Source organism: Hypanus sabinus, chromosome 21 (assembly GCF_030144855.1).
Source record: "Hypanus sabinus isolate sHypSab1 chromosome 21, sHypSab1.hap1, whole genome shotgun sequence".
In the NCBI taxonomy this organism is placed as follows: Eukaryota; Metazoa; Chordata; class Chondrichthyes; order Myliobatiformes; family Dasyatidae; genus Hypanus; species Hypanus sabinus.
In genome coordinates, this window is record NC_082726.1 from 32671725 (window position 1) to 32698747 (window position 27023).

Here is a 27023-nt window from a genome sequence, read left to right on the forward strand (position 1 = left end):
GATGGACATGGTCCCTTGACCAGCGTTGCTGTGATCTCTTTCAACTGCCTGAAGAAACTGGATAGGAAAAAGGCAATGGGCTCTAAGAATTATAATGGAGACCATCTACAGACCTGGATTACTTTTGTCTCTTAAATTATCATCTCATTTGATTTACACTTCACATTGCTTCTCCAATCACTATCAATTGCTTTCATCTGGGCATCAGCATCCACTGAATACCCTCCTCTATCACCTGCCTGGAGACTGTGCCTTCAGCCTTTTCCAGGTCTAAGAGAAGTTGAAGCGTCAATCCAGTGGCTTGCTCCTTAGCTCTTAGGAGGTGAGTAAACAGGGACTCTGCCTGAAACATGGGGATGTGTCCACCTGCTCCTGACAGTCATCACCCTGGGCAGGCGTGAAAGACAAGTGGTCAAAAGGGAACAGTAGTATAATGCTTGGGAGGGCACTGAATTAAACCCTAAAAACCTGATCTATTAGTATATGTAACCTAACAAACAGGATCTTGGCCAAATTGTGTACACAGATAAAATGGTTCTACTACAGCATCAATGGTTCGGAAGCTATGCACAAATCTATTATCTCCTAACTATGGAACAACACGAGACTAGTAACAGCACAGCCAGTCATGTCATTGCCTTCCAACACCAAAGACCCAAGTTCAGTGCTGACCTCCAGTTCTGTCCATGTGGAGTTGTCGCTAAGCAACTTTCCTCCAGGTGCCCCTGTTTCCTCTACATCCCAAAGGGCATGGAGCCTGGTCAGCTAATTGGCTGTAAATTGCTCCTGGTGTGTGTGGATGAGGGGTAGAACCTGGGTGGAGTTGAAGGGAATGTGAGGATACTAAAGTGGGGTTAGGGTTGGACTACCGTAAATGTGGAGTTGATGATCAGCAGGGACTCAATAGGTAAAGGTTCTGTTTCTATAGCTCCCGTTCCCATTCAATGCAAGAAGAACCAGATTAATTAAAGGCAAAACACAGGCAAGATATACAAAAAAAAATTTATTTCTCATGTGCACAAAAAATTGGAACAGAATATGACCTTTAATGAGAGCCACATGGGTCAGTTTGTAGACGACTCAATTTGTCTCGAAGACTAGTGACATTGTCACGCCACTGCAGTAAGCTTTGCAAAAGAACAGCCAGCCAATGTGTACTGAGTCAAGGATGGTTGGCTTGTTCTGACTCAAAACTGCTTTCCTGTGGTGTTCTACTCCCTTCTCGCTGAGCTTTGATATTATCTACCAGAGAACTTACCACCCTGCAAAACTTCATCCCTAACCCTCCCACTGGAGGTCCACCAGTTAACTTTTTAGTCTCATAAAATCTGAGGTTCCTCTAAATGGCATTATTAAATTCTCCCAGGAAGTACATTTGTTTTAAATTTGAAAAACATATTATACTGGGTCCATGTGATTAAATCTTAAGATCACATGATGCGTGTTTTGTACTTAGTGAAACAAGTTTGTCTTGTTTCTCCAAAACATGGCCCCAATTTCTTCCCTTCCCTTTCAACCCTCCTCCCTACCAACCCAGCTTTCCCACCCGGCCCTCCACCCAGCCCCTGCCCCACCCCACATTGGGTAAGCAATGACCACAGCATGCAAGAGTTGATCACAACGATCTCTGCTGGGATTTGTGTCACAAAACATCTAATGTCATGGATTTTTTTTAAAATCAGCTCTGACTGACTCTGAGGTCTTGGTCAGAAGACAGATCCACATCACGAAGAACGTGGCAATGGCAAATCACAATGAAACAATTGTCTGTGATCAAACAGTTTCCAGAATTGGATAATGCAACAACACCCTGTTCATTCTACCAAGCACATCTGACATTGTATGTTATTGTCTGCATTTGTACGCATGTGTGTGTGCGCACGCGCTTGTGCACGTGTGTGTGTGTTTATGGCAGTATGCATGTGTGTGCATTCTGTTTGTGTGTAATGCTTGCAAGTATGTCTGCAGAAGTGTCACTGTGAGTATGGAGTGTGTGCAACTTGTTTGTTGTTGGTGCCTATGTATGTGATATCTTTATGTGTTGTATGTCCTTCGTCTATTCATGTATTGTGCATGCACTGTATGCATTTGTGTGCTATATCCTATATCAGTTCCAAATGTTGCATGAATGTTACCTATATTGTGCATCTATTGTGTATATGTATGTATGTGTGTGTTTTCCCAATTGAGAAGGTTGAGATTAGACTAGCAATGTAGCACAACTACAGAAAAAAAAGCACTGCAATTCTTGAAATTTGCATAGTGATGAATCTCTTGGTTTTTTAAAAAAACTTTTCTCAAAAAAAAACAAAAAACAAAACAAGTCCATTGTGAAAGTCTACCTTTCCTTAGCACTGTATGCCCACCAGAATCAAGGGTATGCCGTGCTTTATTTGAACTTTGTTGAAAGCACAAATACACTTTAACAGAACAGGTGCCGAGTCTTTTTTTTTGTTTTTTTTCTCTGTTTTGTCAGTAAATCTACGAGACACTGCTGTGCCGATGTACTTGCTAATGGATGCAGCTGTGACTTATATATACAAGAGGAATTCCTTCACATTATAAGCAATGTCATCCTACAAAGCAGCAATTTTTTTTGCAAGTAACAATACAATAATTAATTGCTGGGATTATTATTTTCCACAGTTCACTCTATTCCGTTCTATTAATATGCATATTGAAGATTCAGCTGCATATCATCATATAAATTCCAAATCTGTTAAGAAGTAGGTACCTATAATACTGATTTACAATCAATGCATACATGTCCTGTAAATAAAAACCTAACAATAACCAAGTCTTTGGCAAATGTTGCAATAAAAATTACATTCACTTTTTTATCAGTTGTTTAAGAGAGCCGTACCAAATAGATTGTTCCTCACCATGCATTGTTTCTGCTCTCTCTCTCTTGACTGTTCCCTCCCTGAACCTGCCTCTGATTGCCTATCATCAGAGTCATCTCCACTTCTCCCTCTTTTCAAAGCTGCACCAAACAGTGAGTTACCTCCTTGTTCACACGCCTTTGTGATCAGATCAGGAAAGAGACATACAAAAGTGCCAGGGAGTGTGGCAGTAACGACTGTGCATTGTCTGATAATTTTCTTTTTTTTTAAAAAAAATGTGCTTGTGGTTTGGATAATGGGGAAGGTAAGTTTAGGGGATGGAAGAGAAACCTTTCACGACAGTTCAGCTGCTGACTCTGGTGATAATGACTGCGCACGTGTGCCACCAACCTTTATCGGACTTACATGCAGGTACAAAGTGGCCACAGCTGCGGAACAAAGCTACCTCCAGAATGTGGCCTTCTCTTTGCCATGCTCATATCAACAGTGTGGGGAGAAGAAGGTGGACTAATCAATGCTCTCACTGTTAGCACGTCATACATAGCCTATAGAGTTTGGTAAATAACCTTCACCCACCACTCCAACTAGTTAGAGCCATTCCAATTTAGCCTTACTCCTAATCCTGTAAAGCTTGGAAGCTTTGTTTCCTGGCAGTGGTCACAAGACAGAGTTCACTATAAATGCCATAGTTAGCTATTTTGCAATATCTGTCTACAGGCTTCATTAATATCTTTCACCACTGGAGTGCAGTAAATGTAAACTCAAAATGCAAGCCAATTAAGTGCCTATTTGACCCTCTTCCTTTCCTCTCATAAAGGAAAGTATTTTTACAATATCTTGCAGAGACTGGTGTTCCTCACCAACTCTACACCCATTGCAGCCATGTAAGTGGTACAATCGGATAGCTAGTGCAAAAAAAAAGTACAAAGAAACAACAGCTATTCTGTGGCCTTCTTTTTCACTCTTCTGAGATCCTCTGACTGAAGATGACAAACTGCATTTGTCTTCATTCTAAACCTTCTGTCAACAAATTCTGTAGTAAAATGCAACCAACTTTATTGAGAGTTGTTGCACACTGTGCATCAGGGCTTGAACAGTTAAACGTGGACTTGGTGCTGCTCATTGGTATCATTTACTGCTTTCAGCAGTTTCCTGAAAAGAATGTATGTCATAGGAAAGAAGTGTCTATCAAATTGCAGTGAACTGAGTACTCCACGGAGCTTGGCCAGTACAGTCTTAGGGCAAGGGTTGCAGGGGAGCCACAGAAGCCACATAGAGATGGTATACAAACCAGCCAGAGTCTTCCCTAACCCTGGCAGATGGGCAGGGAACAGATGGGGTGGGGCATGGGGCAGGAGGTGGGGTACTCCCTCCATCCGTAGCGACTGGAGTCAGCACTGAGCCAGTTTTGAGAGGTGCCGTCTTGTAAACATGAAGCAGCAGGGAAGGAGTCCACTTGTTTAAGCTCCCGATTCTCGCGTTGCCTTTGACTTTCCAGACACGGTCTCCATGTAAACAACAGGCGGCCTTTCGTTGTTGCTTTCTTTTATTGAGTGAATATATATTTGGAATCATTGAAATCACCAAGTCAAACATTGGGGAAAGGGTGGGGAGGTATCAGTTTGTCCAAATGCTGAGTCAATGAAGCACTGTTGCAGTTTTTTTTTAATGTGTTTTAAAATCAATCCATTCATTAAGATATACATACATATATATATAAATGAGATATTGTTTCCTTTTCTTTATTCTTTTTCTGTCCAGTCTATAAGGAATCAATGGGACTGACATGGAAAATAAAGCCAATAGTCAAAATATACCAATGGCAGCTAATGTTGAAGGATAAACACTTGCAGCCAGAGTCGGAGACTCCCACGTTGACCAACTTTGATGCTCAATTGTCAGTCCTTCAATCGCATTCACAGATTAACAGTTTAGTTTTCTAGTTTTCCACTTCTTCATCCACTATTGAAATTGATCAGACTGGTACAATGTGGAGCCCAAGAGCTTCATCTTGCAGTTTCATGTGGTTGCCATAGAAACTAGTGGCGGTCGTAGGCAGTGGCAGCAGTGGGGGGTGCAGCACCCCTGGATGCGGCACTATAATAATAAGGGGAACCTGAAAGTTAACACAGGAGAAGATGGACCAGTTGGAAGGACATATATAGTTTATCAACAAATAATGCACTCCCAGGAGAAGGTAGGTTGGATCTGCTTATTAATGGAGCACATCAGCTGTCAGTTTACCTTTGTCTTGGCATCTACTAGCAATAGAGAATTTACTTCCTAAATGGTCTTGGAGCTTTAACCTTGTTTGCTCCAGTGCATTAGGTGGTTTTGGGCTTAGCTGAAGACTGAATAGTTTTATAGGGCAGGCTGGAGGGACTTCAGGGTCTTTTCATGCTCATCGTAGCTTGAGATATTTAACACCTCAGACTATCTATTGCCAGCTTCTCAATGCTGGTCTAAGGAAACTCCAAGCAAGAGATGGACTATATTAACTCCCCACAACAAAGCTTTTGGATGGTGCACCTGATGTAAATGTGGCAACTGATCAGGGTTGAGATGAAAGTGAATGAACAGCCAACCAGCTCCGCACTATGCCCAGTACTCCCAAAGCAATATTCCAGTGGTGCAATTTCTGTACAGTTGCAATAGTTTAATCAAATATGTAAACGTCAATAACCTTTTTCAGTGGTAAACTAGCAAGCTGCATAAAGTGGCACATTAGGTGAGATTGGACAAAGTTGTATGACTCTGGTTTATGGAAGTTGTAGGTTTAAAGGAGAATTTTAAAGGGGGGAAATAGATACAGAATTCTAAGGCAGCTGAGGGTATCCATAGCTGGACATGCGCAATAGGTCTCAGAGGGTAGCAGAACCTCTGTGTGCTGCAGAGAAAAGAAGGAACAAGGAAACTGAAGGACCAGAAAATAGCAACAGGAATATTAAAAGCAAGTGTTTTAGCTTTGCAGGGATATAGCAGGTGTAATTTTGTTCAGGTGACCACTTTGTCTGGGGATTTCAGGGCATAGTGTCAGCGATACTAAGCTCATACTGCTATCACTGAGATTTACTCTACCAGACCAAAAAGGAATAAATGCCATTGTGCTTGTCCCTCGCAAAGATGAAAGCATCTTTGAGTAGACTGTGTTATGTAGAGGGTTAGGAGCTATCATTTTACCTCTGGGATTGGGGTTCAAATCCCACCCAGACCAAATAGACAAAGGTTTCTCTGTCTGCTTACTTCAGGGTCTTATGTGAAACAACTTAGAGCTTTTACAATCTGCTTTCTACCTGGTGTGAGTGCAGAACACAATACTGTGTCTAAGTTGGTGCTTTCACAAAGACAGTGTTACTACAAAATGATGCCACTGCTCTTTTGAGATTAGGGACAATATTAGAGGGAATTTTACTCATGTTGTGTCCATACAGTAACAGCTATTCAGCAAATTCTGGACACAAATAGTTTCTATTCCTGACAATTCATATATGAAGTAGCTTTAGTAGCAGAATAGAGCTTTCACTCTTTACATTCATTATTTTACTATTGTTTGAATTGTAAATTACCGTCTGACATTTCACCTAATATTAAGGCAGAGTTTAAATAACTTTAAAAAATTGATTCACACTGGTAATGCAATTCACCAATAAAATGATTTTTCCAGCAATCAGTGGTTGAAGTGGATTTGGTCTCACAGGTGAAATATATTTTTTTAGGCTCTCTCTCTCTCTCTCTCTCTCTCTCTCTCTCTCTCTCTCTCTCTCTCTCTCTCTCTCTCTCTCTCTCTCTCTCTCTCTCTCTCCCTCTCTCTCTCTCACACACACACATATTCACACTATTAGCAAAGTCATGGGGTTGTGGGGATCCTGGATTATTGTAGCAATAATGGAACTTCACCATCCACACCCCCATAGACACAATATTTGAGATCACCTAACTGAGTAAGTCAAGTCCTGAAGCTGTGATTTATTTGAAACTGCCCTGAACTCTGCAATGTTCTCCATTACTGATGCAACAAGTAAAATTCAAATGTAATTTCAGGACCTTGAGGTTTACAATTTGTTTGTGCAAAGGAGAATCCAATTTTAATATGGTATGAAATTAAGGCAGTAATATTCACTGTGCAAATCATCTGCTTACTCAGTATCATACAGTAAAATATCATTTAAACTCAAAGAGGCATTAAGTGTGTGGCTGTAGTAACACAGCAATACTCACTTAGTAATCCTGGGTTAGTGAAACGCCAGGCTTCATTGTAGGTCGTGTACTGCGGATGAGTGTAAGGATTTCCGGAAAATTCACTGCCTGGGGGAGGAAGAACAGGAGACAATGCTTAAGACAATGGTATGCTGAGAACGATCCGATGCCTTTCATTGTGTTTGGATGAATTTCATGTTCTGAGATAAATTATTCACATTGCGTTCACTCTTGTGGTTTACTGCTACATTGAATTGCCATTAGAAATATACTTAAATCAAAGAAGCAGTGCAATGAAAACTTGTATTAAATATGAGTACAAAGCAAATGGTGCATTAAGGTTTAAAATAGTAAATATGTATACACAGAAGAGACAGAGTGATGAAGATTAGCACCATGTATACACCCAAGGGTTAGTGTGACAATATTAGCATCTCAGATATAAAATGAGAGCACAGAGGTAAATTTTATACATATCGAGTACAGGAATAGTGTCATGAAACTGAGCCTTGTATCTGGACACTGAAAAATATCAAGAAATCCAATGCAGAAGGGTAGAAGCAGTGCAGAAATGAAATAATTGATCTGTAAATTTAAATCAGGAATCTGCAAAGCTTGAAGACTGAAAATCCATTGGATGATCTCCCAAGCAGCTTTGTACGACCAGGAACACTAATTTAGAATAGAAACATAGAAAACCTACAGCAAAATACAGGCCCTTCGGCCCACAAAGTTGTGCCGAACATGTCCTTACCTTAGAAATTACCTAGGGTTACCCATAACCCTCTATTTTTCTGAGTCCATGTACCTGTCCAGGAGTCTCTTAAAAGACCCTGTTGTATCCGCCTCCACCACCGCCACCAGCAGCCCATTCCACGCACTCACCACTTTCTGCATAAAAAACTTACCCCTGACATCTCCTCTGTACCTACTTTCAAGCACCTTAAAACTGTGCCCTCTCATGCCAGCAATCTCAGCCCAGGGATAAAGCCTCTGACTATCCACACGATCAATGCCTCTCATCATCTTATACACCTCTATCAGGTCACCTCTCATCCTCCGTCGCTCCAAGGAAAAAAGACTGAGTTCCCTCAACCTATTCTCATAAAGCATGCTGCCCAATCCAGGCAACATCCTTGTAAATCTTCTTTGCACCCTTTCTATGGTTTCCACAGGTCCTATATAGCTGCAACAATTTCTCCCGGCTCCTAAACTCAAGCCCACAATTGATGAAGGCCAATGCACCGTATGCTTTCTTAACCACAGAGTCAACCTGCGCAGCATCTTAAGTGTCCTATGGACTCGGACCCCAAGATCCCTCTGATCCTCCACACTGCCAAGAGTCTTACCATTAATACTATATTCTGTCTTCATATTTGACCTACCAAAATGAACCACCTCACAGTTATCTGGGTTGAACTCCATCTGCCACTTCTCAGCCCAGTTTTGCATCCTATCAATGTCCCGCTGTAACCTCTGACAGCCCTCCACACTATCCACAACATCCCCAACCTTTGTGTCGTGAAAGGAACTGGGTTTGAATGTCCATGAAAAGCATTTCAAGAAATGAGTTTGGACTGGTGCCTTGCAGTGCTTTCCTGTACTGGACGCAATGTAGAAACTGCCTCGGAGGCAAAGGTGTGAAAGCAGCAGTTCTCTCTGAATAATTTGGAGAGTATGCTGCCCAGATCAGCAGGGCTGGTGTGGCATAAAGAAGTTTCACTTAAAACTCAGGAGCTTGTGTTGAACTGACAACATTAGGGAGGAGCTTCCCACTTCTTTCTTGAAATGCATAGGATCTGATTGTGCTGGGAACAGCTGGCAACTTTAAACCTCTGTGTTTCAGGAAGGCTCTGAGTCTACTCATATTCAGTCCAGTGTGGAGATCTGAGACACCATAATGGGAGATGGCAGTGCATCCAGATCTCAACTCTAAGAGCAGATAATTTCATAGCTTATATTTTAATTTAACATGTTTAATTATTTTAATATTTTTATTACATCAAAATTGTTTTTTTAATTTTTTTGAATTTAATATTTTATCACTCTTATACATCTCTGACAATCTGAAGACCATAAGGATAGTCTACAGCAAAAGCTCAATAAGAGACATTCAGCTGCTCAGAACCTTCTCCACTTCCAGCTGTTATGTGATAGGGGTTAAATTGTTGCTGCCTCTGCATCCAAATAAAATCAATGTGGGTGACCTAGTGCAGATGACTGAGACAGTTTGGGAATTTTCTGTGGGCAAAATTACTCTGAAGTGGCAACGTGCTGAATATTATAATCCAGCATAGGGACAAAGAAACAACCATGAGGGAAAGCAGTACATTCAACAAGTGATGCAGATTAATGCATGCAGCACACAATCAAATTAACATCATACACACTTCAGCAAAAACAGGAAACAGAGTAAAGAGGAAACATGTAACAAATCAACACAGAAGGAATAATGATGATTACATAGATACATCATTGCAAAGAATCTGTAGCAGAGAAACTGATATTGGAGTCTCAACATCATAGACTCATTCAGCAAGGAAATAGACTCATCAACACAGTGAGGCAATGCTGCTGTTCATCCTATCCTTATCAGAATTAATTTTCACCACATTTTTCATCAACTTCCTGGATTTTACTTATAGTAACCAATTAACCTACCATCCTACATGTCTTTAGGGTATGGAGGAAACTAAGTCACCTAGAGAAAAGCCATTCAATCTCCACATATTCAGTACTGGAGGTGAGGAGTGAAGCTGAATTACTGGAGCTGTGAGATAGTAGCTCCATCTTTTGTGTCACAGTGCTGCCCAACAGGTCGATACTGGCCTCTATCTTCTCCTATGGCTCTTTCATATCCAAACAACACAATGATCAATTTCTTTACTCCCCTACTCATTTCCTTCACTTCCTCTTAATAATTCTATACTGTGTATTTCAAATACTCATTGTGGTGTCAACAGCCACTCAACACATTAAGGATTTATTAGTGTATAATTTCCATAAAATCACAAATTTCAACCATTGCAGAACGCACAAGAAGAGATGAAAACAAAAAAGTATTGCACAATATTGCACAAACTAGACACAAAGGAAATATTACGCAAGAGGGAAAGACACTAAAGGCAATGGGATGGAGATCGAAGGGAAGTGAATGGACTGAAGGGAAAGTGAAGAATATTTCACTTCTATTGTTGATTAGTGGACTAAAGTTTGTAAAAGTGCACTAAGTTGGCTTCAGTGGAATATAGTTTCAAAAAAAGTGTGCAGCAAACAGGGGTTTCTGCATTTATGCCACTGGCCATTGGCCAAGACACATGGTGCCACTGGCAGCAACAGAGGTTCATCGTGTGGAACACCGGTGGCCTAGATTCAGTCCTGCCTTCCAGTATATCTGTATAGAGCTCGCACCTCCATCATGATTAAAATCGGCAGAAGGAACCCATCATCTCACAGACTCCCCACTCTGTCAAGCCTCATCTATGGAATGCCAATAATTCCTACATTGGCCTCAGCAGTCACCTCTGAATCCATAAATCTGGAGTGGAAACACCATCCTTTATCCACAGGGACCACAGGGACAACCCATAAAAGGAGTGGAGAGGTTATTTCAGCCTTGAAGGTTTCTGGACATTCACAGTGGCCACATGACTAATTTGACTTAATGAAAGCAACTTAGCATTTAGGATCTCCAAAGCATTAGGTGGCTGTATTTAAATTTTTTAAAAGTTACAGAATTCCTCCCATGAACAAAATACATATGGTGAATGATTAATTGGAACTGTGCAGTTGCTTTTCCAAATGATACTGCTGTTGTGGATTTTAATATTAGGGTTGGTTATTCAGATATCTTGAAGTTGTGCTTGTAATTTTCCACGTGAAAAATTATGGAGGCAAATACGGCAACACACTATCACAATGTTCTAGTCAATGACGCTTTTATTTGTAAAGTCTTCAAAGTTGATGGTCTTACTAAAATGTAATCATTGAATGTTTCTCTCTCTACATATGCTGCCTGACTTGCCGTGTATTTCCAGCAATTTGTTTTATTTTAAATTTCTGGCAATTATAGTACTTTGCTTTGTTATGGAAAAATATGTTCATTTAAATATATCCCATATTGGAATTTTAAATTTTTTTAAATTCTTTAAATTGTGCTGTATACCAGAATACGTTCATGAAATCCAGTTTCATCAAGCTAATTGGACCAATAACCAATGTTTGTTTCAGACACAGAATTCCAACAGCAAATGATTGGCATGCCAGTGTGAGCTCTGGGGCAGAAAGAGAGCTTGTGATTCTTGACCAAGGCTGTGATTTAAATATTTACAGACATTTCTTCTATTCTCTGACCCTGAAATGCTTCTCTTGAACCTGAACAACAGGTTAAGTAGAGGGGAACCAGATACGCTCCAAAGGCCTTGCAAAGCACACTACAATGTTTATCAATAGCTCAGGAAAGTTTGTATTAGATAATTAGCTCTGGGTAAGCTGTCACTTGAAGGAACTATCTCATCTCACTTTGGATAGTAATCAAACATGTTCAGTTGCTCCTCAACACTGGATTTTTCCCCAAATATTTATTTTCTACTAATGCCAGCAAATTCTATGTCTTTACCTCACCAGAATCTCTTTTTTTATTTTTGCAGAACTCCCCCGATCTTTTCAAGTGCACTAACCAATATGTCTCCTCTTTCTCTTTTACACTTTCCCTCTTCTCTTTCTTTCCTCAAACACGCACAGATACACACATTCTGGCTTTTTCTACTCCCTCTCTCACCTCATTTACAAATATTGTTTCATTAATTGTATTTACACTTAAGAGTTATCCAGAATGCTTATAGAGCTAGCAATGTTAAGGAGAATTTTAAAATAAGTAAGGTGTTCACAAATGAGTCAATCATCACCAATTCTAATAAAAACCTGTGTTTGGAAAGATGTCAACAAATTAGAGAGAGTACAGAGGAGATTTACTAGAATGTTACCTGGGTTTCAAGCACCTAAGTTACAGGGAAAGGCTGAACAAGTTAGGTCTTTATTCCTTGGAACGTAGAAGGTTGAGGGGGGACTTGATAGAGGTATTTAAAATTATGAGGGGGATAGATAGAGTTGACGTAGATAGGCTTTTTCCATTGAGAGTAGGGGAGATTCAAACAAGAGGATATGAGTTGAGAGTTAAGGGGCAAAAGTTTAGGGGTAACATGAGGGGGAACTTCTTTACTCAGAGAGTGGTAGCTGTGTGGAACGAGCTTCCAGTGGAAGTGGTAGAGGCAGGTTCAATTTTGTCATTTAAAAAAAATTGGATAGGTATATGGACAGGAAAGGAATGGATGGTTATGGGCTGAGTGCAGGTTGGTGGGACTAGGTGAGAGTAAGCATTCAGCATGGACTAGAAGGGCCGAGATGGCCTGTTTCTGTGCTGTAATTGTTATATGGTTATATATGGTTGTAACTTTTTGAAGTTAAATGTTTTCCTTTACACTGAGTCTTTCAGATTTAATATACACATCCAGTTATTACTTAAATTAAATTAAATGATTCCACCGTCAAAATTTATACCATCAGGGTTTTAAGGTTATGGGTCAGTTCCTAATTAAACCTTCTTTCCAATGGAGGGATCTTGTTCAACAGCACATCATGATAATCCAAGCTGCAGCCTTGCTTTGCACTGAGTCATATTGCCATATTTATGCTGTTCTGATTCCTTTGCTGCATTTTGCATCATCTGTGATTTGTACCCTGTTCATCACTTGTCTAGTGAGGTACAATTTCTCCCTGGGGTTCTGCACGGTGTAGGTTGCCGATGTGCATGTGTGCGACGCAATCTTCTCACGGCCAACATCAAATGAATAGTAAAGGAGGAGAAATGCTGGTATCATTGTGATGGTGACAGTTCATCTGAGCACAGACAGCATCAGCTCACTTGTGTCCAACAAAGCAGAAGCAAAAATGAAGCAATTACTGAGGTGCACAATCTGCACAATCCTGAGGTGAATGGTGATCAGAAGGAATGGAACAAAAAGAGTAATGAGATAAGGATCACCATCAGAGTAAGTGGATAAAATCTGAAAACAAATAGGTGCAGATTGCTTGGTTATATGTCGAGGCACATAGCACCAAGGGTAGCATGGAGAGCAAGATCCAAATAATCAGCCACTACATAGCACGGCACACACACTGGATGAAACACTGAGTGTACTCAGATGAACATGGAAAAAAGATCAGGAAACCAGATTTTCAGTAATCATGGTCAACCAAAAACAATAGCCAACATTACTGGCAGCGACTGGCTGAGGCACAGATTTGTAACCTCAGCATATAGCACGTCCTGGTCTAAAGAGCATCCTGAGTTTTCAAGGCACTGAAAGGACTGGGGTCCTCGCGGCAAATGTGAAACTGATGGACCAGAAGCTTGTCCAGTGGCCCGCACTTAGGAAATAAGAAGAAGAACAAAACAACATGGGACACCATAGGCTCACAGAATCACAGAGCAGGGAGAACAAGTTTTAATCCATGCCTGCCATAAAACACCATTTTTATAGTAATCTTGTTTTACTTTGCCCATTTTCCCATCATCTTCCCCAGATTTCACCACCATCCTACAGCAGGATGTCTACCAGCCAGCATGTCTTTGGATGGGGGACACACACCAAATCACATGGAGGGTTTCTGATGGCTTGCATGACAGCTTGGCGTAGGGGCTTCAATTGGAAGAGGCTGCAGAGAGTTATGGACTCAGCCAGCTTGATCACCGGCACAAAGTATAGCACCCTACCCCCAATCCACCACCACTATCATTGAGGACATCTTCAAGAGGCAGTGCATATTTAATGATGTATCCACCATCAGAGTCTCTCACCACTCAGGACAAGCCCTCTTCTCATTACTACAGGAGGCACAGGAGCGTGAAGACCCACGCTCAATGTTTTAGGAGCAATTTCTTCCCCTCTGCCGTTAGATTTCTGAATGGTCCATAAACTATACCTCATTACTCCTCTTTTGCACTATTTGTAAGATCACAGGACACATGAGCAGAATTAAGCCATTTGGCCCATTGAATCTGCTCCACCATTTGACCACTATCCTGCCTTCTCCCTGTAACTCTTGACACCCTGATGAATCAAGAACCTATCAACCTCCACTTTAAATACACCCTCCATGGCCATCTGTGGCAATTAAGTCCACAGATTCACCACCAACTGGGTAAACTCATCATCTCTCTTCTAAAGGGGCAATCTTTTCTTCTGAGCCTGTGGCCTCTGGTCCTAGACTCCTCCACTATTTTGAAAAATCCTCTCCATGTCCACTCTATCTAAGCCTTTCAATATTTGCTAGGTTTCATTGAGTTAGATTATCTATCTATCTATTTATTTATTTTTTATAACTTAGAGTAATTTTTATGTCTTGCACTATACTGCTGCTGCAAAACATCCTTTGCGACGTATGTCAATGATAATATATACTTAATGGCCACAGAGTAGATTGCAGAACAGAGTTCTGGTGTTTCTGGGAATGCTGCAACATTATACCTGGTTCTCAGGTAGTTGCAAGACCTTGTCTCAGTGCGAATACCTCTCCACATGTCATTGCAGACAGATGAGGCCTATCATTAGGAAGAACAGTAACAGAGGGTCAAATGCTAAGTGTAAGGTGAGCCTTTATCAGTGAGTCATCCATTGCAAGAAGGAAAGGGCACTAAGAACTTCCTGGGATGCTTTCAAAAGTGTTGGAAGTTCATCACCTGATGGATATGATCAGCCCGCTTAGAACATAGAACATTACAGTACAGCTCAGGCCCATTGGCCCATCACATTGTGCTGACATTTTAATTTACTCCAAGATCAATCTAACCCTTTCCTCCTGCATAGTCCTCCAATGTTCTAGCATCCATCTTCCTACCTTTTGACAAGAAGCAAGAGAATTATGCACAAATCCACAAGAGACAAGGACTCTCATCTTCCTTCAGCATGGAGGCCACACATCCTCACTGGCCATTGTTGGACTTAAGTCAGCCTTTTATACAAGACCATTTGCCAGGTTTGGGACTATAACAATGGGCATGCTACTCTCACAGAATAGCCACGTTATTGGACATAGTCCCGGAGTAAACAGAATACCACTGCTGATTAACTCTCCAGGCTCTCATTTATAGAGGCCTCAGTGAATTTGGAAAGTACAATTCTGTGCTGCCAGCTGTTGATGACCATTTCCCAGTCACAGCAAACGAAACTCCACAAACTACTCACAACGATGTCGTTTGAAGGCCAGAATCTTACTGTGAGAAATTAATCTGATGTTGGCATCATCAAAAACATCTGACCTTTCTGCAGTGGAAACAGGAATCATCTGCAAACCAGCAATGTGCTAAGGGGGGACACTGGCTGGTTATTCCCAGAGAATTCCGACAGTGAATGATAAGAGAGCTTCATGCCCTGTACACTAGCAGAGGGAATATGGAAGTGGCAATGCATGGATTTATTTTCCAGTCTAATGTAGATCAACATATTGCAGACATAGTTAATTCTTGGTTGCCTGGCTAAGAGTGTGGGGCAGAAGCTTCACTCACAGAGGGACAAACAAAATCACTAAGATTCCGAAGGTCAAAAAGAAACATATCTGATAATTCTGATGGCTCCTCCGAGCTGGCTCAGGAGAATTTCAAAATCAGAGTTGAAACCCAAGGAGCAGCCATCCATCCCAACAGCGTACTTAAACAGGTAGTATCAGATAACAGCAATATTTGACAGCCAATATTACACTGCTCCCATCTGACATGTAACAACGATGTCCATAATAATGTATCTACATTTACAGGATTATCAAGGGAAATATCATTCTCATGCACAATGTCCACATAAGTGCCTGCTGATCAAACTCCAGTCAACCTCAACATTTCCTCTCTTAATCCCATCACAAACTTTGAACCGCCTTGCTATATTCTCAACAAGACAGCAAAACTCCTTTAAATTGGTAATGGTAATGTCAGGGTGCAACCCTACTTCTGAAATTTGAGCTTTATCATTCAGGCTGGTGTGCTCCTACACAGGAGAGCAGCGACATTCTAAAAGAGGAGTAGTATTCGTCAATTAATATCACTACCAAAGGTTATATTTACAGAGGGCCATCATGACCTCAGAACATTTGGAAACGCCTGTTACTGAACGGAGTACTTTAGTCCACTGTTGTCAGAATTTGCAGGAGCAACAGTGTAATAATGACAAGGTGATCAGTTGCGGTGATAGTAACCAATGGATAAATATTGAAAAGGAATAGAAAGAAAACTCATTGTATCTTCTTCAAAGTGTGCCATGGGATATTTTACAGTAGCCAGTGTTCTTCACTTCATCATCACACCTCAAAGATGCACTACTGTCCAAAAACACACAGACGACACAACTTTGAACATTGTGCTCAAGTTTCTGGAGTAGGACAACCCATTAGCTCCTGACTTGGAAATGAACTTTTTATCGTCTAAGTCATGGCTGTCAAATTACTCGCAACAGGAGATGGGAAAATGGATCAACCGTAGCCAATTCATACTACTTATTCTTATCCTAGCCGTTACATATATTATATCCATGTTTTGGAATCAGGACATGCTGTCAGGGCCAACATTTATTGCCAATCTTTAAAAACCCTTGGGAAAAATGTGGTCAGTTTCCTCAGAAGTAAAACGTTGCCAAAAGCTTTGAGACAACCTAAGACCAGGAAAATTGCTACATAAATTTGTTAGTTTGTTGATTCTTAAAGTGCTTTCTCTCATTTATTCCCTAAAAGATTAATCCTGAATTCCTGCAATATGGAGTTTAATTGACAGCTTTACAGGAAAAAACTTTATGAAAGCCAGCTTAAAAATTCAGTAACAGAATGTCTTAAGTGTTATCAGAATGTAACTGCCAATAGCCTTGGGTAGTGGTGCATGAAAGTGCTTTGATTTTCAAGAGTAAAGTTTGATTCACGTTTCTGCTCAAATATATTTTGTAACTAATATAAAATCTTGAATGAACTACTGTCAACAATCAGGATAGGAAGTAATTGTACAATGATCTGCTTTTTAACGATTAGTCACGGTGTCTTTTCAACTGGCTGTACAAAGGTAAAGAATAATGCAGAGGGAATGATGGCATTTCAAAGGATATCACGATCACAAATCAGTAAAATATTTACCATTAATTAATGTCACAATTTTCAAATCATCTCTGAAAATTGTTCAGGTGATAGTTTTTGGAAGTTTGGGATCGATTGCCCATTTAATATAGAGGCAGAAACACTATCCTTGGTAGATTTAAAAAAATCAGACATTTTGTGAGTATTAGCAAAGAGCGGGGAAACAGGACTAAGTCAAAGTGTCTGTACAACTTGGATAGGTCATTGGACCTCTCTGTGCCATACACTCCTGTTGTCTGTAATCCTACACAGCTGGCTGAAGTGAATCATTACCCCTCAAACATGACCTCACTTACCAAGACCTTTACAACATCCATGAGGAACTTAAAATAAACTACGTTTAATGAAATACTCTTCATTTGCCTCAATCGTTGCAATGCCAACATCTCTCATGAAGTTCACTTAATTGATACCTATCCACCCTGCTGTGCATTCATTCCCTCCACCACTAGTGCATTGTAACTCAGTGTACAACAAAATACTCTGCTGCTGCTCTCTCTTCTACAGAAAAGAGTACAGTCAAAGTTTCAGGCCCAAAACACTAACTGTACTCTTTTCTATGGATGCTGCCTGGCCTGCTGAGTTCCTCCAGCATTTTGAGTGTGTTGCTTGTGTTATTGTTCGTTCTAATTGTGTTTTTTCCTGTAAAAATTGACTGTGACTTTGACTGCATCTTCAAAAGGATTGTTCAAAAGTTTTTTGGTGGTCATTAACAAAAAATTACAATGACCAAAGAGTTTTGAAATAAAGAATGAATGAATTTGGCCTTTAAAAACTTGGCCTTTTCTCCTTGGAGTGAAGGAGGATGAGAGGTGACCTGATAGAGGTGTGTAAGATGATGAGAGGCATTGTTCATGTGGATAGTCAGAGGTATTTTTCCCAGGGCTGAAATGGCTAACATGAGGGGCATAGTCTTAAGGTGCTGGGAAGTAGGTACAGAGGGGATGTTAGGGGTACATTTTTCACACAGTGGTGGGGGCGTGGAATACACTGCCAGCAACAGTGGCAGAGGTGGATACAATATGGTCTTTTAAGGAACTCTTACATAGATACACGGAGCTTAGAAAAAACAGAGGGATATGCGCAAGGGAAATTCTAGGCCGTTTCTGGAGTAGGTTACATGGTCAGCACAACATTATAGGTCGAAGAGCCTGTAATGTGCTATAGATTTCTATGTTCTATGTTCTAAATAATAGGTGAGTGCCTGCCCAGTGTGGTAAATCCCTTCCCTGTCCCTTTCTGAGAGTTATTACCTGTAATCCCTGCATTACCTGTCCTCAGCTGATCCATTACACTATCCCGGGTTCTGAGTAAACATTCCATCTGCTCAGCATGTCTATAGTCTGACGCTGTCTTCACCGAGCCACATTTATATCCCCGGACACAGTAAACAATTGCATCATCTTCCCAGCAATAACAATGCATTGCCACAGGAAAATAAAGAGGTTTTTACCACTTCTTGCTCTTCACACTGACACTATCTCAGTAAGCTGGGAAGTTACCTGGTACCATGCCAGCCAGTGTGGAGGTGGAGTAGCTGCCCTGGCCAGTCGGCGGCACATGTGGAGGATAGCCAGGTAAAGTCGTACTCGCCATGTCCCGGCCTGGAAAACAAACACACTCTCAGCATCAATGGGATGTACTGAGGCACTTTAGACAACAGATATATGGACATCAACCCTGTGAGTATACACCTGGGGATCAGAATGTGTGCGGTCGACTGTGTGAGAGAGATCGAAACATGGAAGGCTTTGTGTGCTGTGTTTGTATGGCTGTAAGTTTGTATGTGCATATATGTGGGAACGTTTATTACTAATTATGTGAACAAATGGAAGTGACCGAGGAAAGCTTCTGTGCAGACTTTGTGTGTGTGTGTGTGTGTGTGTGTGTGTGTGTGTGTGTGTGTGTGTGTGCGCACGTGTGTGGGTGCGTGTGCGTGAGTGTGTGTGTGTGGGTGGGTGTGTGTGTGGGTGCGTGTGCGTGAGTGTGTGTGTGTGTGTGTGTGTGTGTGTGTGCGCACGTGTGTGGGTGCGTGTGCGTGAGTGTGTGTGTGTGGGTGGGTGTGTGTGTGTGGGTGCGTGTGCGTGAGTGTGTGTGTGTGTGTGTGTGTGTGTGTGTGTGTGTGTGTGTGTGTGTGCGTGCACACTTGTCTATGGTTGCTTTATATCTATGTCAGCAGTCTAACTCCACTTGTTATTCCTTAGGAAACTGCTTCAGATGATAGCCCATCTATTTAATCTATGATTCTAAACACAGTAAAATAGAATAAACAATGAAGATATCAGGAAGAAATATCATTAGCTGACCAGTAATTAGACTACTGATTAATAAACTATAAATACTTTATTATCTGCGCTCTCCATAAGACACGTTGGAGATGAAATTCAAGGTTCAAGGCAGTTTAATGTCATTTCCAGTTCATAAATGAAATGGAGAATGAAATAATTGTTACTCCAGCTCTGATGCAGCACAAAATAACACAATATGGAACACAACAATAATAATAAAAACCACAATAAATATAAATACATAAAATAGTTAATGTACATTGATTGTATATCCATAAAGTGACACTAGGCACAGCGGTGTCTGTACAAAAGGTGATTGATAGGAAATGATGAAGTCATGGTGGTTGGGGGTGAGTTAGTGGGTGTTGATCAGTCTTACTGCTTGGGAAAAGTAAATGTTTCTGAGTTTGGTGATCTTGGCATGGATGCTACATAGCAAAATCCCTGATTGGAGTGGGGTAAATTGTCCCTGAGGCGGGTGGGTGGGATCCTTCATGATGGTCCTGGCCCTTTTCCAGTCCTTTCTCTATTTATGACCTTAATGACAGGTAGGCTAGTTCTGGTGATTCATGGACTATTTGGACTACCCATTTTAGAGCCCTCCTATTCACTACAATGTGGTTTCCATACCATGAAGTGATTCAGTTTGTTAGGATGCTCTCTACTGCTCCTCAGTAGAATAATGTTAGCATAGATACATAGTCATAGTCCATAGACATATAGTTATATATATATATATATATATAGAGTCATATATATAGTCCAGCTCTCTTCTGCATCTTCAGAAAGTAGAGTGAGCTTTCCTGATTGTGCAGAATGTGTTCTGGGAGCACGAGAGTTTGTGTAAGAGGGGCACGCTCGGAAGTTTATCTCTGTCGTCTCTTTCGGCATGGAGCCCTTGAAGATCTCTGTACTCTGCCAAGTATGGCTGTTAGCGCTTTGCCATTTTCTGTGCTCTACATGCCTTCAGCTGTTTTAACACAAGCAACACCATGCCCAACCCTCTTCACAAGTTGATGATTTTTGCTTCCCCTCCTTGTGGGGCTGTGTGCCCATGTGCATCAGTTAGTAATCCTGCAAAGCACCCTCGACTCCTTGCAACGATAATGATGTTATTTAAATAAAAGATGCTTTATATAATGAAAACATCTTTCAGAAAGGAAAGCAATACATTTATTTATTTATTTATTTGGTGATACAGCACAGTAATAAGCCTTACTGACCCAAAGAGCCCGCACTGCTCAATCACATCCATGTGACCAACAGCCCTGCTAAACCATATGCTTTAGAATGCAGAAGGAAACCAGATAACCTAAAGGAAACCAACGTAGTCATGGGAGAACATACACACTCTTTACAGACAGCTGCAGAATTGAACCTGGTTCGCAGGCACTGTAATAGTGTTACGTTGACCCCACGCTGCTGTACCGCGCTTTCACACCTTGCACAAACTTAGGGTGCCCTAGTGAGCTTTACAGCCAATGAACTTATCTTGAAGTGCCAGGTTCTGCTACGTTGCATATGTGGCTGAGCAGCTGTGCCCAGCAAAGCCACAGCTACAGCAATGTGCACAAACACCAGACCCTTAGGGCAAGTTCCTAAAGAGGTGAAACTCAAAATGTACAACAATCAAATGAAAAATTATAAGAGCAATGACCAAACGCTTTGTCAAGAGCCATGGTCTGTGCAAGCACTATTCATTTAACAGCTGATACATCTTCCTTTGCCTTTTAGCTGTCAGTTCCAAATCAAAACTCTGTTTTAACCCAGGCTATTAACACTAAGCAACACAAGTGAGTGGACACTCCCTCTCCCTCATTCCAATGCTGCATCTCACAACTAGGGTGGGAATGTAGGTGGGTTTAATCTTAAAACAAGCTCGAACTGGAATCATTGTTTACAAGTTTGTTTTTACTGAAACCAAAGGCGGGCTCCAATCACATCTATTCTTCCCCGAGCACTTCATTTTTATCCGCTGTCTCTGCTTTAATCTCCACTAATTCTGAGAAGGTAAACCACCGCGCTATGATGCCTAGCAGTCTGTCCGCTGTGGCTGTGGTTTCATGCCGGACTCGGCTCAGGTGTTACGAAATCAGAGCGCATTATTCTTGCTGTCACAAACAACCAAACCCTTCACATTCTTTCTGCTTTGTTCTGGTTCCAGCTTTGGATACCTGAGGAAGCCCTTTGGAATCTTTGCAGTCAGAGCTCCGTTGGATATGAAGTTCTGAGCGGGCACACTGCAGGTTTTTGTTACAGCTGCTCATTCTTTAACCTGGGAAGGCCATGACAGGGAACAATGCAAAGTAATGGATCGTTTCAAAATATCTTAAGGAATGCCTGTGGCAATTTCTGAGACTTTAATACTTTCAGATGTTATAATGCACAGATTTGGCATGACAGATATAAAGAGCAGACATGCCAATGCCCTGAAACTTTTGACAGACGTACAACAACCCTGATATTGCTCAGTCAGTACTGTTCAACATAATAAATATACTCAGATATGTATATAGCAATGATTGCAAAAGATGTCTTAACACCCACATATACTACCATTATCACAGGAATATTTAAATAGCAGAAACACCCAGATCACATTGAATGCACATCTAACTAACAGTCACCTCATGCTCAGCTACTGTCCACAAACACAACTTCCCCCGTGGCACGATAAAATCACTGCAATTTCAAACCCAACTCAACACACCCAGTTAGCCAGCTCACACCCACCTTGCCTGCGGTTCACATCCAGCTCAAATTCATCTCAGACCCAGTTCACAACCTGCTCACAGGAAGTGAATGAAATCCACAGGAACTCGCACTCGTCTTGCAGCCACTTCATACCCTGGCCACTCAGTTTACGCTCACCACACACCTAGGTCACACTCAGTTGAATTCTCCTCTGCTGGGAGAACTTAATTGGATATCCCCACAATATACTTCAGACTATGAGTTCTCATTGGCTACAGCTTTAGAGATGCCTGAGGTTAATGCACTCAGCAGGGTTCCCGTACAAGAAGGTGATGGACAAGCTAATTCCCATTTGTACTGCCCATAGCAAACGTGCTACAAAAATGTCCACAGCTTTAATTTTTAGCTTGATGTGTAACCTCCAGACGTGTCACAACTTCAGATCAAAGTAACACCGGGCATTAACTCTGGCGTTTCCCCCATCAAATCTGCTTCTGATGACTGCAAAATATTGAGTGATTGGTGTGTTAACTGACAGGATTATCACAGGCTAGATATATTCCTGAGAGACACCATCTAGATTACTTGCTGGTAACACTCTGGGGGCTCTGACAGGTTCTGTGGGGCTCACATTCAGAGAGACTGGAAGTGAAGAGAGATATTAAATCTTAGGTCACATGAAATGGTAACACAGTTGCCTCTCGTGAACAGAAAGACAAAGAAATGTTGATCCAAGGTTGATCTGCCTTCTAGAGAGACAGGCAGATTTCTCCTTCACATTTTCACCAGAACACTATGCTCCACCGTTGTGCCCGTACAATTATTGTATGCAATCAGCATTCACAATGTAGCAGGCTTCTGTCACTAAAGCTTTTATGCGGATTCTCCCTATTTTCCTATTGCCACAGAATCAGAGAACCATACAGCATGGAAAAAAGACCCTTTGGCCCAACAGATCCAGACTGACCACCTGAGATCATTCCATTTACCTTTAGCTCATATCGCTTCAAACCATTGCAATCCATGTACCTCTCCAAGTACCTTTCAAATGTTGTGAATGTACCTGCTTCAACCACTTCCTCTAGCACCTTATTCCATATACTGACCAATGTCTGGGTGTAAAACTTGCTCCTCAGTTCTTATTAAATCTCTCTCCCCCCCCCACCCCCCAAACCTGTGTTCTCTAGTTCTTAATTCCATATCCTTAGGTTAAAGGACTGCGCACATTCATCCAATTTATGCCCCAACCTGCTCAAACTCTGTTCATAACTGAGCCTCTAAAGCCTCTGCAATATCTTCGAAAATCTCCTTTGCACTCTTTTCAGCTTAATGGCATCCTTCTAATAGAGGGTGACCAGAACCAAACACAAATTCCAAATGCGGCCTCACTGACAACAACATAACTTCTCTTCTTAATGCCCTGACTGATAAAGAGCATTGAATACAGAACCCTTTAATAAAAGGGCTAATTAATCTTGTGTCAGAATCTTAATATTGCTCAGCACTGATCCTTCTTGATTCCTCACTTACCCACACAATAAAAAAAAACATCTCATTCAACTCCTTGCAAAGCTATGCAGTTGGTGCTTTTAGCCTTTTGTTGTCATGTTAACCTCTGCCAATGGTTTTCACTGCATTTCTTCTGCTTTGAACATGTTCCATCTTGCCTATGTACTTCTCCTTTGCTCCTTGCCTTATTTTTTCCTTTCTCTGCCCAAACATCTTTTCAAGAGCCTCAGATAGCTCCTGATTTGCCTTCTTCAGAGTCTTGCAACCATTAACTTCACAATGCAGTAAGTGCTGGGAAAACCTAGCAGGCCAAGCAGCGTCTGTGGAGACAGAACTAACACCTCAACCCTTATTCTCTTTCCATTGACCTGCAGCCTCTTATACACCAGTCCAGCATCTGTTGTACTTTGATTCCCATCAGTCCCCTCCCTCTCAACCAGCACTTTTCCCCTTACAATACATTTAAAATATAGATTGCTTTCCTTGCTCCCCTACCTTGTCACCCATTTCCGGATTCAATGGCTGTTTTGTACAAGATCTGTTAGCTTGGTTAGTACAATGTAATAACTACTATCCAAGTGTGATTTGGCAGCCAGATCTGACTTATCAGAACTCCTGTTTTCAACCACACTATGTGGCTATTAACATTCCAGCTTCTAGATATTGTGCAATGTTTATACCATTATTTGATTGAAAACTACTGAATATGTTTTGAATTTTTGCAAACCCAGGTTTAATTTTATTAAGTTCTCATTGTTTTCAGAAGTTACTAACTACAGGCAGCATTTTTTTTAAAGGGGCAGAGTCATCCAAGTGAGGACAGACAGGAGGCCATTCAATTTTTTGGGGCATAAAGTTAGATATGGACCTTGTGGCTAAAGGGATCAGGGGGTATGGAGAGAAAGCAGGTACAGGGTTCTGAGTTGGATGATCAGCCATGATCATACTGAATGGCGGTGCAGGCTCGAAGGGCTGAATGGCCTACTCCTGCACCTATTTTCTATGTTTCTATGCTATCTCCCAATAGAACAATCCTACCTACTCCACTCCTCCACATTCAACGAGGTGCAATATCCTGTTCAATATTTATCAAATTTACTGAAAAATTCCGGCCCTTCAAGCTGTGTCACTCAGCAACCCCCCCCCCCCCCCAATTTAACCCTGCTAATCAAAGGGCAATTTACAATGACCAATTAACCTACTAACTAGTAGTACATGTTTGGAATCTGGGAGGAAGCTGAGCACCCAGAGAAAACTCAACATATTCGAAGGGGAGGGCATATAGACTTTTTACAAATGGCATTGGATATGATTTCCGAACTCCAACACCCCAAGCTGCAATAGCTCGGGGCTGAGATCAGAGCTCCCCACTATGCAGGAAGAGCACTGAGCAAACAGGAAATGACATTGGGAGTTTCATAAGCCAGACCAGGTTTATCTAACCACGTAAGTATGATGCCTAAGAGCAGAACATTTAACAATGATTGTGCTGTACTGGAATTGTGTAAAATTACAGCACAGACGTTGAGCATCAGATTAACTGACTTGTGCTTGTATTCAAACTTTTGAGAATATAAGCCGGTAACACTTCCTCTCTGTCTCCTTTTAATTAAATCATCTAAGGTTAGTTGAATTCAATCTTGATGATAAAACCCTGAATGAAAATCTAATATTCTACCACTGACTTTTTTTAGAATTGTATTATCATATTCCTTTTCCCTTGTATGTTTAACTACTCTGTCTACTTTAGAGTACTCAGACAATTTAATTGCTGCAGCAATGCCTTGTTGCAGGGAAACAAAACCAAGGCTCCCCTGCTGAACATATATTGGAAATTGTTTCACCATTTTAAATGTGTGTTGTATTCAACTCATGCAGAGTACATCAAAATATCAATTATGTTGCAAATTCAAGAGTTCTAGGCCTTAGCGGTAATAAACAGTTTGTGTGTAAGTAGATTATGCAAATATCTGAGACATAAAATCAACAAGATCAATAACTTCAGTTGTTTTAATTGACAATGGATACATTTTTAGAAGTGCATCATCTCAAAACCTCTAATAGTAGTGAATTCAGGACTGAAAATCATTTAGGTGGTCAGGATTATCGATCAGTTCAGGCCAAAAACAAGCCAAGGTGTCAAAGTTTTATAGGGCCCTCTTTTGTAATTTTGGGGGAACTTAAATCTGCCACAACATCTGACACTAAATATACTTTTACTTAAAATGACCTTCTTTATTACTTAATGCTATGGGCCCTTTGTTTAATGAAAGATATCGTTGGCCAAAGCTCACATAAATTTCACTCAGTTGATCCCAGGAAGATCTTGGATGAAGAAAGATTGAACAAATTGCACCTGTGGTTACTTGGTTTCAGAAGAATGAGAGGCAATCATTCTTAGGAGGCCTGACAGAGTAAATGCATGGGGACTGTTTTATTTCATGGGAGAGGGGAGTACCCAAGTGTACAGCCTCAGAATAAGAAAGGGCCCGTTTAAGTTTGGGATGATTTCTTCTCACAAAGGATTCTGAGTCTTTGGAATTCATTACTGAATTGACATCACCGTGACACAGAGGGATCCTGGGGTCCAAGTCTATGGATTGTGAGTCTTTGGAAATCATGACTTAATTGACATCACTGTGATACAAAGGGATCTTGGGGTCCAAGTCCACAGCTTACTGAAAGCAGCCAATATAATCAAAGCTCCCTCCCACCCTAGGCATTCTCCCTTCCCTCCCAACCCCCCAACTGGACATTAGATACAAAAACCTAAAGGCATATACCACCAGATTCAAGGACAGCCTCTACCCCGCTGCTTTGAGATTATTGAATAGATCAATTGTACGTTACAATGAACTCCTAACCTTACAGTCTACCTTGTCATGTAACACTATATTCTTGTCTCTATTCTTGCCTCAGTGTAGTGATATGGTGAAGTGATCTGCAGGGATGGCATACAAAACAAAGCTTTTCAGTCCACATTGCTACAGTGATCAAGTAGATAGAGTGTTAAAATAGAATAGGGCATACTTGCCTTCATTGGTCATGGCTTTGGTTATAAAAGTCAGGAAATCACGTTTCAGCTATATAGAACTGCACTTGGTGCATTATGTGCTGTTCTGGTCACTACATAGAAGAGAGATGCAGAAGTTCACCAGAATGCTGCCTAGATTGGAGCGTATGCATTATAAGGAGAGGGTAGACAAACTTGGGTTGCTTTTAATTTAATTTAATTTAAAGATGCAGCATGGTAACAGGCCCTTCTGGCCCATTGAATCTGCACTGTCCAATTACACCCATGTGACCAATTAGCCTGCTAACCCCT

At 41.1% G+C, this 27023-nt stretch overlaps 1 protein-coding gene across 15 annotated transcripts in view; it reads right to left on the reverse strand.

Moving 5' to 3' along the window:
* Nucleotides 1-988: 988 nt before the first annotated feature.
* Nucleotides 989-27023, reverse strand: part of LOC132378926 (paired box protein Pax-2-like) — a 173440-nt gene continuing 147405 nt past the window's right edge. For 11 of the 15 annotated variants that reach the window (XM_059946274.1, XM_059946277.1, XM_059946272.1 and 8 more), the window contains 3 exons: nucleotides 18710-18811; nucleotides 7062-7148; nucleotides 989-4940 (listed from right to left, as the gene is read on the reverse strand). In XM_059946274.1, the coding sequence (XP_059802257.1) occupies nucleotides 4819-4940; nucleotides 7062-7148; nucleotides 18710-18811 (311 nt within the window). In that variant the 3' untranslated portion in view covers nucleotides 989-4818. Of the gene's footprint in view, nucleotides 4960-7061; nucleotides 7149-18709; nucleotides 18812-27023 lie in introns of all 15 variants that reach the window. The other 4 variants (XM_059946281.1, XM_059946278.1, XM_059946268.1 and 1 more) reach the window with 1 other exon arrangement.